A 14,623-nucleotide genomic window follows, 5' to 3' on the forward strand; every position below is an offset into this window, starting at 1 on the left:
CATGGTGGAAGCAACCACCGGCTGGCTAGAAACATACCCTGTGCCCCATGCCACTGCCCGGAACACCATCCTGGGCCTTGAAAAGCAAGTCCTATGGCGACATGGCACCCCAGAAAGAATTGAGTCAGACAACGGGACTCACTTCCGAAACACCCTCATAGACACCTGGGCCAAAGAGCATGGCATTGAGTGGGTCTATCACATCCCCTACCATGCACCAGCCTCTGGGAAAATCGAACGATACAATGGACTGCTAAAGACTACGCTGAGAGCAATGGGTGGTGGGACATTCAAGCATTGGGATACACATTTGGCAAAAGCCACCTGGTTAGTCAACACTAGGGGATCTGTCAATCGAGCTGGCCCTGCCCATTCAAGACTCTTACGTACTGTAGATGGAGATAAAGTCCCTGTCGTGCACATGAGAAATATGCTGGGGAAGACAGTCTGGGTTACTCCTGCCTCTGGCAAGGGAAAACCCATCCGTGGGATTGCTTTTGCTCAGGGACCTGAGTGCACTTGGTGGGTGATGCGAAAGGATGGGGAAGTCCGGTGTGTACCTCAAGGGGATTTGATTTTGGGTGAAAATAGCCAATGAACTGAATTTTATGATGTCAATTGTTATATGATATTGTATATCATTATTTCTATGGTTGCTATCAATGGTATAGTAGTGAAAATCACCCAGATTAACGAAGAATGAACTAACTCCGATGAAACCGAGCAAAGTGCAACGATAATAGAACTGAACGTGTGCAGCAGTCACGAAATGAGAACTGGCTTCAGGGTGCAACAGTCCAACACCGCACACCATCTCTCTGGCCGTGAAAGACTGTTATGACAGATGGAGCCCAAAGTTGTGGACTAAATGAACTCAATGGACATTTTAAAGAGATAGTCCATAGACTAAGTGAATGATATCTCTGTGTGCATATATATATATATGTATATATAAAAAAAGATAGTGGTGATTAATTGAAATGTATCGAAAAATGTGAGAGCTAAGCATAACGGAAATGGTATGGAATAAGGGGTGGATACTGTCCCGGTTTCGGCTGGGATAGGGTTAAATTTCTTCCTAGTGCTGTGTTTTGGATTTAGTATGAGGAGAATGTTGATAACACACTGATGTTTTCAGTTGTTGCTAAGTGCCCTCCTAGTCCAAGGACAGCTCCCGTGCCTACTGACTGAGCTAGGTACACAAGATGGGAGGGAACATAATCAGGACAGCCAGCCCAGCTGGCTAATGGGGTATTCCATATCATGTGACGTCATGCTCAGTATATGAAGGGTAGGCGTGATCCAGGAAGTAGCGATTGCTACTTGGTTATCGGTCAGCGCGGGTGGTGAGCAATTGCATTGTGCATCAGTCATTTGTATATTCTATCATTATTTATTATTATTATTTTCCCTTTTCTGTTCTATTAAACTGTCTTTATCTCAACCCACAAGTTTTTCTCACTCTTACCCTTCTGATTCTCTCCCCGTCCCACTGGGGGGGTGGGGGGAGTGAGTGAGCGGCTGCGTGGTATTTGACTGCCTGCCAGGTTAAACCACGTCAGGTAGTGATAATTAATTTTAGCTATCGAAACTATAAACAAACGTGGTCCAAGCATGGCTCAGGGACAAATTGCAACCCTATAAGGTAAAGAGGAAATAAGTTCATGAAGAGTTCACTACCCTAACGACCACCAGAGACCACCCGAGACCCTCAAGAAGACCCTAAAGGCTTTAGTGCGCATGTGTTTAAGATGATGTAATATTATAATGAGTTCTCAGAAATGTAATGAATATGTAAAAGAGAAAATTAAAATATGTATGAGAAGCATGGATATAAACAGAAAGGTGACTAGACCAGGTGTGCTTGATTTGTGGCAAGTCCACCGAGCACCCAGGCCTGAATAAAACAATATCTCTCCTGAGCGTGTGGAATTGGTTACTTGCACGCCGGGCACGAATCTGCTTTTCGGACAACAAAATAACCCTCAATGCCAGCGTTTTAATAACAAATCTTCCAGGCAAAACATCATTAATCACTGCAGAGCACAGCAGACTACAAAACCCAACTCCAATCTTTAACAGGTACAGCAAAAACAGGAGCATGGCGCAGAATAAATTAATATGTTAACAGATATAAATTCCTTAGTATGCTCTAATTAATCTGTCGTTATCTAAACCCTTCGAGCCCCACGTTGGGCGCCAAAAAGGACTGTCGTGGTTTAACCCCAGCCAGCAAAAATAAACCCCACGCAGTCGCTCGATCACCCTCCCAGCTCCGGTGGGATGGGGGAGAGAATCGGGAGGGCACAAGTAGGAAAGCTCCCGGGTTGAGATAAAAACAGTTTAATAATTGAAATAAAACTAAGTAGAACAGTAATAACAACAATGAGAACAACAACAATAACAGAATACACAAAGCAGGCAATGCACAACGCAACCGCTCGCCGACCGCGTGTCACGAACGGGGGGCGAGCCCTTTCCCACACCTGGTTTTTATACTGAGCATGATGTCACATGGTATAGAATACCCCATTGGCCAGCTGGGTCCACCACCCCGGCTGTGCTCCCCCCTCCCGGTGCAAGCATCACCCAGCAACAGCCAAAGCATCAATGGGCCATCAACGCTCCTTTCACACTAAACCCAAAACACAGCACACCCCCCAAGCTACTGGGAAGAAAGTTAACTCTGTCCCAGCCGGAACCAGGACATGCCCACAGGCTCTCACACCTTAAAACACAAGGCTGTCCCGCTGGACCAGGGTGCAGATAAAGTCGAGAACTGTCCTGACAGGGAGGAAAATCGGATATTTCCAAGGAAGGTTCAGGAGCGCTGCAGCAGACTGCTGTAACCCCCTGTACCAGTCTTAACAAGAGTGCTCACAAAGGCCTCCATGCCTAGTGAGGATAACCCGAGCAGAGACCACCGCCATCCGAGGAGGATGAGTGGTTTGCTACCTGGCACAGGAATGCTGAGACTCGGGAAGTCCTAGCTTCCGTGCAGATCCCAGAAGGAAGCACATTCCTGGCATTACGGATGCCTTCCTCTACCCACCCGCTGTACCCTCTGGCTGGGCTCCTGGCCCGTGTCTAGGCTGCCTCCATTTCCTCCCCTCTCTGTGATCTACCAAATATTTAAAGGTATTACAAAACCAGAGAGGAGGCAAAAACAGCCACAGAAATGACTTGAGGGCTTGAGAAAATGTTTTATGGTGACAAATTTAAAGAGCTCAGTCTGGGCCGTGTGTCGAAGGGATGGGAGGTGAGTCAACTTCAACATATAGGCACCATAACAAGGGGAAGATATCGGGGAATAAGCTGGTCAGCAACTGAAAACAAGGCCTTTTATCAAGAGACTCACACAACCTCAGCTATATGTGCCAGATCTGGCTGCAGTTTAATAACATAGTACTTTGCTGAAGCAGAATTAAGATTTCTTGGGGGTTTTTTGCCTTTCCAAACTCAAAACTTCTGAAAAACAGGAAATGAAGAATTAAGATACACACCCACACAGCCTCAACTCTGCCTCCACAGAGCTGGCAGGAGCCCCCAAGAATGATCTGCAAGCATGCCAGCTGCAGTCTCTCGTGAGAGGAGCAGCACCGCACACCGATGGGATCGGTGTGAACAGCCTGGCAGAGCCAGGGCTGTGATACAGGGGTTTCAGTGCTAAAAAGCCCAGTACCACACACAGCGGCATCGTGCATGACACACAAGGGATGTGTGCATCACACAACCAAGGGGAAAGGCTGTAACATATGGCCAAGGAACCTCAAAGCGTAGAAGAGTTTGTGTCCTTTTTATGGAGCTGCGTCCAAGTGCAAGGCAAACACAGGCTCAGTGTCACCCAGTGGCAGAGCGAACACACACACACCATACAACATCACTCTGAGGGACAGACTATCGCTAGCTTAGCTGGGGGCTGAACAGCTTCTGCCTGCAAAGCCAGAGCACAAGGAAATCCTCTCAATCCATCCCAGCCACCTGGAGGTTGGACTGTAGTCACTGATCTGCTCTCCCAGAGACTGCTAAGCCTGCTTGAGACTCTCCAGGATAAGGGGCTTCCCCCTGCTCCTGGGGAATGGATGCTCCAGCCCCACATCTGTCAGCAGCGAGGAGCGCAGGAGAATCCAGGTGAGCCTCAGGCCAGCTGAGATTTCTGCCTCCTCCTCCCTGGCACGGCCACTTTCAGAAAGCACAGTGGACCTTGGCTCTGATGCAGCAGGGCCAGCTCCTTTCACCCGCATGCTGCTATAGAATAGTAAGTAAATAACTAAACATCCTCAGATGATAGGCTTTGCAGTTTAGGACACACAGCCCCAGACAGCACTGCCCCACCCCGCTAACCGCCTAGCCAAGCCAGGTTGGTTTCACCCTGTCTGCCTTTCCCTCCAGCCAGGCACCTCCAGGCCTAGAAAGGCAGGAGATCCCTGCTTCAAAACCAGCATGTTACAGCGTGCAGCTCCTTGGTCTCACTTGCAGCTCTGCTCTCACCTCCTCCCCAGAGCTCAATGCTCCAGAGGAGCCCCCTCCACCACAGGCACTGCCTCTGCTCCCTTTGCTCTGTGACTTGAGAGGTCTCCATCACCCGTTCCCAGCAGACCCCTAGGACAACCCAAGAAAGCTGTTCATGTGCAGCCTGCAATGCCTAATGTTATGCTGCTGCTGGAACACAAAGGAGATCTGACATGAACTGACAGGCTGGGTCACGCAGCCACCGACCAAGAGACAACAGGACATATTCGTATTTTCACAGCTGTCTACTCAGGTAGAAGTCCCTGATAGAAGCAGCTGCCTGAACTAGAAAAATGAGTTGCTGCAAATTCCCTGTGAAAAGGATGAAAATGTCTCTAAACAGCAAAAGGGAAAGTAGTGAAGGAGAGCTTAAAGGGGGCCCACTGGAAGGACACCATTTGAGGGCTTTGGAGACACGGAGAGCTTTGAGCCAGAAAAGATGAGAAGTGCTCGCTTTTATGGCAGAAAGGTCAGGAAAACTAGAACAGGCAGAAGACTCTGCGATCTCCAGGACAGCCACAACCTGAAGAGGAAACATGGACCTTCGGAAGATGCCAGCCTAAATCCCAAGAATACTCCAGTGTGGCTGAAGAAATAAAGGCAGGGAAATGCAGGTGTGTGTATCCATTCCTTCAGCTGCAGCCAGATATTTCAAAATGTTTTATGCCTCGCAGCTACACAACGGACCTGTGGCAAAGGATGCAGGCCAGGGGCAGGACTGAGGGGCATGTTGCAGTACGCAGCCCTCATACAGTGGAGAACAGACTCTGGACAATGCAGCAGGGAGCAGTTCCTTAGCACTCACACTCCCACCGAGGCACCTCGCCTTCCGCGAGCGCCAGGGTCTCCCACTTGCAGCACTCAGGTCTGCAAAGCTAGCTTGAGAGTGGGGCTCCCCAGAGGCAAGCTCTCTGAGCAGGGGAAGAGAAGACAGGACTCACAGGACTTTGACTCCTTGGGATCCAGTCGCAAGTCACAGAAGAGAATCTTTGGTGGAGTGGACAGGATACACTGACCCTGCTCTCCTGGAAGGGAAGAACCACCACGTGAATGTTGCCCAGCCTCGGGGCCCAGGCCAAGGGGGTGCACTCACTGTGTCCAGGCCAGCCAGGCCTTAGCCTCACGGGGAGGAATGGTGAGGAGAAGGGGCCGAGGAGGAAATATCTCATGCCCCAGTCAGATCATGAGACATTCCCAGAACAGCTGGACTGACAACCCTCACATTTTACTCCAAGCTAGCACCACTTTGATCTTAGTATTAACGAGGTCCTGCAGCAGCCGTCACCAGGGAATCCTCGCTTCTACACATGCTGTCCTCAGACACACGTTATAGTCTGCTTGATTCCTGCTTGCTGTGCTCTCACTGTCCCTACCTGAGGTCACAGGAGTAACACTCACCTCTGTTGGGGATGAAGACTGTCTCATTCTCTGCCTGCACGTCGTGCTTGCTGCCATCAGAGGGAGGGAGCGCTATCCGGTTCTCGCTGGCATGAAACTGGCAGTGGATCTGGGCGCTGGCCCACGCCAGCATCTCACTGAGAGCAAAGAAGAGCAACACTCGTGTCTATGCTTTAAACCTGGATTACAGCAAGCATGAACTGGGAGAACAGCAGCTCTTGCTGCTCAGCTCCATGCGGGACTGTTTTTCTGGAAAGAAGGCGTCCTTGCTTCGCTGTCACTGAAGCCACTCTCAAAGCCCCCCTCCAAAGCAGCCTTCGGGGCAAGCTCAAGCTGGGGTGCTGACCCGAAGCCACTTCCACCCCATCCGCTGACAGCAATTTCACCCAAGGCTTGGCTCTGTGGCCTGATGGCTCTTGTTTAGCAGCAATTTTTGCAGTCTGAGCCACATCACCTTGGGCACAGCACAGACACGGAGTGAGGAGACACCCCTGCCCCAAGAAGCCCACTGTACATGCATGGCAGAAGACAGCAAGCAGCACAGGTCAGCAGCCACCCTGTCCACAGTGACAGAGACAGAGCTGAACCCCACAGAGATCCTCCAGCAAACATGCTCAGGTCAAGCGTCCCAAGATCTGGTCCAAAGCCTTACTCACTTGGTCACCTTTCTCATCACGCCTGTCCAGCAGGGCACAGCTTGGGACTGGCCACAGATTGCACTGTTGAGAGGACAGCTCTAGCTGTTGTGCATGGACCAGGCCTGGCAGAGGACTTTTAGCCATGAAGAGCTAAATCCCAAGCCAGAAGTGACATGCAGAGCAGCACTCTGAGGCGTCTCCAGCGATAACGCGACCATCAGGGAAGTGGGTGGATTCGAAAGCAACAAATATCTGCAACCCGGGCTCAGCTGCCCCTGCCCACAGCACCACCTAGCTACTCGAAGCTCGACACTCCCCAGGGCAGGGAGGGTGCAGACGTGCTCCCTCCCCACAGCATGGTCCCCCTCAAGAACATCAACTTCTGGTCATGTTGGACCAGAGAAGGACACTTCTGGGCCAAGATGAGGCAGCGCCATGGCTGCAGAGATACCTCTCTGGCTCCTCCCACAGCTCTCCAGGAGACAAAAATAAGGCCACATCTACTGCCCTGCTCTGAGACCAGGCCATTCTCAGTGTCTGTCACAAACTCCTGGGGTGCCTACAAATGCACCAGCAGCACTGAGTTCGGGGCTGAACCCCCAGTCCAGCTGGGAAAGTGAGGAGATCCCACCAGAAAACAAACACAATGGCCATGTGCTGCTTACAGAAGATGACTCCTGCTGAGCAGGACGGGCAGCCCGGGCCCCACATGGAGGACACGAGCACCAGCCTGGTGTCCACCCTCTGCTCGCTCTCGGGGAACCCTGGGCCTGGCGCATGCCTGCCGTTTCTCCCCTCCTGTCTGCCAGCCAGCTTCTTCGGGGCACCCCCTGCCCTCACCCACCTGCTCAGGCAGTGGTTGAACTCAGGCTCTGGGCAGCCCTCCCCATCTCCTCTGCAGGCCACCCCATAGGCATAAGGCTCTTGTACCTGAAACACTACTAAACTTGACACTCTCCCTGCCCACAGTATTCATTATTTTCTCCTCATGATGCAAGGGATTTGCTGAAGGGTATAGGGGAGGTGAAGGTGTCATTTTGCCCCCTCTCTGTACAGCCACAAGAATTGGTTGCATCCAACATGAAAAATAGTCTTGCATTTTGGACTCCACTACGACCTCAGCCGTTCCACGGGGTATTTCCCATGGCATTAGCATTACCCCATGCAACACTACAGGCTTGGGGAAGAGTGGCTGGAAAGCTGCCCAGAAGAAAAGGACCTGGGGGTGCTGATTGACAGCCCGCTGAACATGAGCCGGCAGTGTGCCCAGGTGGCCAAGAAGGCCAACGGCATCCTGGCCTGTATCAGAAATAGTGTGGCCAGCAGGAGCAGGGAGGTGATTGTGCCCCTGTACTCGGCACTGGTGAGGCCGCACCTCGAATACTGTGTTCAGTTTTGGGCCCCTCACTACAAGAAAGACATGGAGGTGCTGGAGCGTGTCCAGAGAAGGGCAACGAAGCTGGTGAAGGGCCTGGAGCACAAGCCTTATGAGGAGCGGCTGAGGGAACTGGGGTTGTTTAGTCTGGAGAAGAGGAGGCTGAGGGGAGACCTCATCGCGCTCTACAACTACCTGAAAGGAGGTTGTAGCGAGGTGGGTGTTGGTCTCTTCTCCCAAGTAACTAGCGATAGGACAAGAGGAAACGGCCTCAAGTTGCGCCAAGGGAGGTTTAGATTGGACATTAGGAGAAATTTCTTTACTGAAAGAGTGATCAGGCCTTGGAACAGGCTGCCCAGGGAAGTGGTGGAGTTCCCATCCCTGGAGGTATTTAAAAGACGTGTAGATGAGGCCCTTAGGGACATGGTGTAGTGGGCATGGTGTGTTGGGTTGACGGTTGGACACGATGATCTTAGAGGTCTTTTCCAACCTGTATGATTCTATGATTCTAGGTATGTTTATTCAGCGCTGGGCAGCACAGGGGGTCGCCCCACCACAATCATGCACGCCAGGGTACTTAACTTACAGGGGTTATATGCAATCAATATATACATATTCATTACATTCCTTAGAAAAGGTGGTCTTACGGTAACGAGTTCCTGGAAGTCATTTACATAGTCCAAGCATGCGCAGTAAAATTAGGGTTAGGGTCTTTTCCTTCTCCGGTGGTCATCCATAGTCTTCTTCACTGTGTCCGTTAGTTGAACTCTGGGCTTCCTTTGTCTATATATGGTCACTTAATTAACTCATCAGTTCCTCAACTCTTGGAATGTAACGAGGCATCAGGTTATCTTGTCCTTTAACACTTATCCCTTCACAGTTGTTCATTGTTAGTGATTTACATAGGACAGTTATCTCATCACAGGTGTTACATAGGAGGCCTAACGAGCCAGCTCAAGGTCTATCCTCTCTTATCAAGTGGGAGGATGCACTACAGTAAGGTCTCAGTCAGGAATTGTTAGTTAGTTTAGTAATTCAAGGATCCTGTTATCTATGCAGCCTTTGTAACTTCTGCTTACAATATTTGTTATGCTTATAACAGCATCTTGTCTATCCGAGTTGCTAGCTGCAAAAGATTGCACTAGCAAGCCAGACAATGGCTCTGCTATTAACCCTTAAGTGTTAGTTCCCTCTATCAATCCCCCCTTTTCTAAAAAGTTAGTAAATTCATTTACTTTATATTAATGCCTTTTATATTATTCCATTCCTCTCCAGGTTCTTTATAAGATTTTTGCCTGCTTCAATTTGTTGTCGGAGCTGATGAGCATATATCAAATGCCTCATTTGTTTTATCATTCGCCAATTTAAAACATATAGCACTATAGATAAAACAATACTAATCAAGGACAAAATTAGGAGAACAATAATAGGGTGACACAAGTTATTAAGGATACCTGTAGCAGTGGGTGACCATCCGAAAAGTGTATCCCACCATTTATGTTCTCCATCCTTTTCTACTCTTTTTAGAACTTCTTTTATTTTATCTACGTCATGATGAACCGTTATCAAAGTTTCCTGTCCGTTGTTTTTGATCTCCTCTAGTATCCGTATTAAACCTTGATGCTGTAATAATTTCTTCGTTAGAGTTAAGTCCATCCCAATGGATGTAGGTACCAATTCGTGGATTAATGTATAATTAGATTTAAAAATCTGATGGGATATGACTGGAGCTGAATAATTAAAGTCACATCCAGTGATTTTAGTAAAATTGCAAACACAAAAATTTGAGTGATTTCTAGTGTCTACTTCTGTGTCCCCTACAGATATAAAAGTACAAGCAGTTCTCAAACATACACAACCTTTGCCAGTGTATATTAATATGGTCTTAAGGTCAGCATTGGGGCGAACTTCAAAATGGCAAACTTTCTGGTCAGTGTCAAGACAAATATCTTGTGCACTGATGGCGTTGTTCTCACAAATGAACCCTTGTTGTTCTCGCACAATGCAGGATTCTAGGTCTACTGTTTGCCATTCATTTTTCACTTTTCGGGCCCATGCCCTATGCTCAGAAGGATAGAGTAAGGTCCCGTCGTGATTTAATCCTAACGCTACAACGGGATGAATCACATATATTGAAGCATTGCAAATGGTTAACACAAAAGTTGTAACTGTGTTTGTAGTGGGATCATAGGTAAAGTTTACTAAATTCCACCAGGACTGGAGTTTCTTTTCAAAGTCATTTGCATTGTTCCAGATTATTTTCCGGATTTCAGTGGGAAAAATCCCTTCTTCGCCTTCTCTTATGATTGAAGCAGTTACTGATTGCATCCACAACTGAGCCTGGATACAGCTGAGAGCCAAAGAGATGTTACTTTGGAGCCCACCAAGTGCGTCTATAATTAATTTGTGGTCTCCTATGTTTATTCTTTCCCAATCTGGTAACACTTTTGACACTAGCCACTGATGAGTTCCCAAAGCCAATAGGGAAGATCGTAAAGGCTGTCGTAATTTTGTCAAATCGGCAGCGGAGGTAGCCAATTTATTCATTATTATCTCTGAGTCAATGCTATTCAGAACCCCCAGTCCTGTTCCTAAAACACCAGTCAGGTCTCTTGATATTCGTCTCTGAAAAGTTGCTGCTGTTCTTTTACGTAGCCAGGTGGTCCACCCCTCGTAAGAGGTTCGTAAAAAAGGAGAACAGGCCGGTTGAATTTCTGAGACATTGTTTTGTATCTGCAATTCAACCTGTTTAAGGGACCATTCTGGGTTAAACAGCATTTGCTGCTGGCCTGTGTTTCTTATTACATACGGACCAATCTCATAGATTCTGGGTTTGAGCTTGAGTGCTGGCGTAGGTTGTGTATCTTTTTTATGGTGTGTGACTGTTGTAACGGGCACCGTTGTAACAGGCCTCGCTACAGCATTTATCTTAAATTTGAATGAGAGTCCAATAGTATCATAGGCCCAGAGACAAACCACCTCAATGGTCTGTACTAATGTAAAGTTATGCCAACAATCTAATTCCCTGGAAGTACAGACCTTTCTGCTCTTATTTGTAGGAGTAACTGAGATAGTAATTTGGGATGCCTTTTTATGGGCGGTCCCATTAACCATTCGGCATCCCACTTTGATTTCTTCTCCTACAGTTCCTTGAAGTTGATGGATTCCCTTTATACCCTTACTCCATTCTTCTTTTAAGTATACTTGACTTCCGTGCATAACCATGGTGGATAGATTTAAATCCTTTCCAGCAGAATATTTCCCCATGGATCCAGTATATCCGATATAAGCTTGAGACCAAGGCTGCCCAATATTATTCTGGCTAGAAGTGCTCTCCCATCCCTGAATTATAATTATGACCGTGAGAAAAATAATTTTCCTGGTTGGGCTTGCGTGACCTTCCATGGAGATTTATGTGCCTTTTTCACTCTGGTATGATGGATCCAGGCGCTCTGCTCCTTGATTTTGATTGCTGTGAAGGAGGTGAGGAGTACCTGGAATGGTCCTTCCCACTGCGGCTCCAAAGCCTTTTCTGTAAGAGACTTTATATACACATAGTCTCCAGGTTGTATATTATGTACAGGCCCATCCAAACCCCTGCTTTGAGTCCCAACCACATATTTCTCAATTTTGCTGAGTTGTTTGCCTAATGCCACCATGTAGGAGGTCATGATTTCATCCCCGACTTGTGTGGACATCCCTTTCTGTATTCTATAGGGTCGTCCATACAAGATTTCAAAAGGGCTCAGTCCTTCCTTTGCTCTTGGCCTAGTTCGTATGCGCAAAAGAGCCAAAGGAAGAGACTAGGGCCAGGCCAAGTTAGTTTCCTGTCCCAATTTCACAATCTGCTGTTTGATTAAGTGGTTCATTAAGTGGTTCATTTTTTCTACCTGGCCACTCGACTGAGGGTGATATGGGGTATGAAGCTGCCAATCTATGCCCAAATGGCGGCTAATTTGTTGTACTACTTTGGAGATGAAATGTGGTCCTCTGTCAGAAGATATGGTTGCTGGAACCCCAAAACGTGGTATTATTTCTTGTATTAATGTTCTAGTTACCTCCCGAGCCTTGGCTGTCCTGGTAGGGAATGCCTCTGGCCAACCTGAAAAGGTGTCAGTTAATAGCAATAAATATCGATACCCCCCTTTTCTTGGGAGTTCTGAAAAATCAATCTGCCATTGTTGCCCAGGCCCATTGCCTTTCCCAATTTGGCCCATTTCTGGTTTGGGGGTGTTCTTGGGATTTGTCTGGAGACAGAGATCGCACTGCTGAGTCACTTGTCTCACAGTGGTGTATAAATTTCTAGCTACGATCTCTCTAATTAGATGTTTATATAGGGCCTCTGCCCCCCAATGCCTCTTCCTATGTTCTTCCCTTATCAGAGACCATGTTAGATAGGAGGGAATGATTAGTTTCCCTTGTGGGCTCTCACCCCACCCCTCTTTACTATATGACCCTTCTAGATCTGTGATAAGCTTCTGATCTTCTTTGGTATATTCTGGCTTACCTTCTAGGGAGATTCGCCCGTCAGGGACTAACGCCCCTTCTGTTTTTACCTTTGCTTTGGCTACCTGTTTTGCCTCTCTGTCCGCCAGCTCATTTCCTCTTTCCAACTCCGAGTTCACTTTCTGGTGCGCCTTAATGTGCATGATCGCCACTTTCTCAGGGAGTTGGACTGCCTCCAACAGTTTCAGGATCTCCTCTGCATGTTTGATGTTTTTACCCTGTGTGTTCAATAATCCTCTCTCCTTCCAGATTGCTCCATGTGCATGTACGCATGTACTCCAAAGGCATATTTCGAGTCTGTATAGATATTCACAGCTTTGCCTCGGGCCAATTCCAAGGTGCAGGTCAGAGCAATTATTTCTGCCTTCTGTGCAGAGGTATTCATGGGCAAAGGCCTTGACTCTATTACTTCCTGACTGGTGGTAATGGCATATCCGGCATGCCTTTTACCACTTAGGACATAGCTGCTTCCATCCGTGAACCAGTTTTCCGTGTTTTCCATAGGACTGTCTCTCAGGTCCGAACGGCTCGAATATGTTGCTTCTATGGTCTCCAGACAGTCATGATGCGCTGGTTCTCCTGTGTTTTCACGGAGGAAAGAGGCTGGATTGACAATGTTAGTGACTACAATCTCCACATCATCTTGTTCTACTATTATAGCCTGGTATTTCAAGAATCTTTGTGGGGAAAGCCAGTGTCCACCTTTCGCTTCTAGTACTGCAGATACTGTATGGGACACCAACACAGTCATTTTCTGGCCCAGGGTGAATTTTCGGGCTTCCTGGATGTTTAGTACTATGGCCGCGACCGCTCGCAAGCATCCAGGCCAACCCTTTGCAGTTGCATCCAATTGTTTGGAAAAGTAGGCAACTGCTCGTCGATACGGGCCCAGATCTTACGCTAATATTCCTAGGGCAATCCCCTGCTTCTCGTGGGGAAAAAAGGAAAAACGGCTTACTCACATCCGGGAGTCCTAAGGCTGGGGCCGACATCAGGGCCTTTTTTAGCAGCTCAAAGGCCCGTATGGTCTCTTTGTTCCATTTAAGGGGTTTCTGCTCAGTGGTTGTTAGTGCGTACAGGGGTTTAACAAGCAGCCCATAGTTATAGATCCATAGTCGGCACCACCCAGTCATCCCCAGGAAAGTTCGTAACTCTTTCACTGTTTGCGGTCTCAGAGTTTGGCATATTGTCTCTTTTCGGGCCTGTCCCAAAGTCCTTTGTCCAGCACTGATTTCATAGCCCAGATAAATCACCTTGCACTGCATTACTTGGGCCTTCTTCTTGGATACCCGGTATCCCTGGAGCCCCAAAAAATTTAGCAGACTCACCGTCCAGGTCATACAAGCGTCCTTTGTCCTAGTGGCAATCAAGATATCATCCACATATTGTAACAGTTTCCCTTCCTCAGGTGGGGCTTCCCAGGACTCAAGATCTTTTGCGAGTTGGTTACCAAATATAGTAGGGCTGTTTTTGAACCCTTGTGGTAGCACCGTCCAAGTGAGCTGAGTTTTACGCCCACTTTTAGGATTTTCCCATTCAAATGAAAATATTTTCTGGCTGGCGTTATGGAGAGGGAGGCAAAAGAAGGCATCCTTCAGGTCTAAAACAGTAAACCAGGTTAGTTCAGGTGTCAATACAGTCAGCAAGGTGTATGGATTCGCCACTACTGGGTAGAGGTCTTCAGTTATCTTATTTATAGCCCGTAGGTCTTGGACCACCCGATATGACCCGTCGGGTTTACGGACAGGTAATATGGGAGTGTTAAAATCGGATTCACATTCCTTTAGTAATCCCAGTTGTAAGAATTTTTCTATTATTGGCCGAATTCCCTCCCTGTCCTCCTTCCTCAGGGGATATTGTTTGATTCTTACCGGCTGTCGTCCTTCTTTGAGTTTGACCTCAACAGGTGAAGCATTCTTTGCTTTCCCGGGCACATCGGTGGCCCATACCCCGGGGTATACCTGGTTCGTGATTTCTTCGCTGATTTTTCCTTCTGTGGGAACACTAACTAGGGATAAACTTATTATTTGGATATACTGCTGGTCATTTACCTCCAGAGTAATCTCTCCCTTTTCAAATTTGATTATTGCACCCAATTGTTCCAATAAATCTCTCCCCAAAAGTGCTTTCGGGGAGTTGGGCATGTACAGGAATCTGTGGATGCCCCGTTGGTTTCCCAGTTTATATCTCAGAG

The 14,623-nt window shown here is 47.9% G+C and overlaps 1 protein-coding gene and 1 pseudogene across 1 annotated transcript; both read right to left on the reverse strand.

The window, feature by feature from the left end:
* The window catches only part of LOC142074942 (pikachurin-like), a 172,274-nt pseudogene that overhangs the window by 60,202 nt on the left and 97,449 nt on the right, over positions 1 to 14,623 (reverse strand).
* On the reverse strand, positions 9,003 to 11,037 carry LOC142074943 (uncharacterized). Its single transcript, XM_075135960.1, has one exon. It carries the CDS (start codon positions 11,035 to 11,037, stop codon positions 9,175 to 9,177), a length of 1,863 nt encoding a protein of 620 aa, XP_074992061.1. The 3' UTR covers positions 9,003 to 9,174.

Source organism: Calonectris borealis, chromosome W (assembly GCF_964195595.1).
Source record: "Calonectris borealis chromosome W, bCalBor7.hap1.2, whole genome shotgun sequence".
NCBI lineage: Eukaryota > Metazoa > Chordata > Aves > Procellariiformes > Procellariidae > Calonectris > Calonectris borealis.

Bases quoted from the DNA above. Each gene is read 5' to 3' on its own strand.
- LOC142074943 (XM_075135960.1), bottom strand. From the start codon at position 11,037: ATGGTTAATGGGACCGCCCATAAAAAGGCATCCCAAATTACTATCTCA.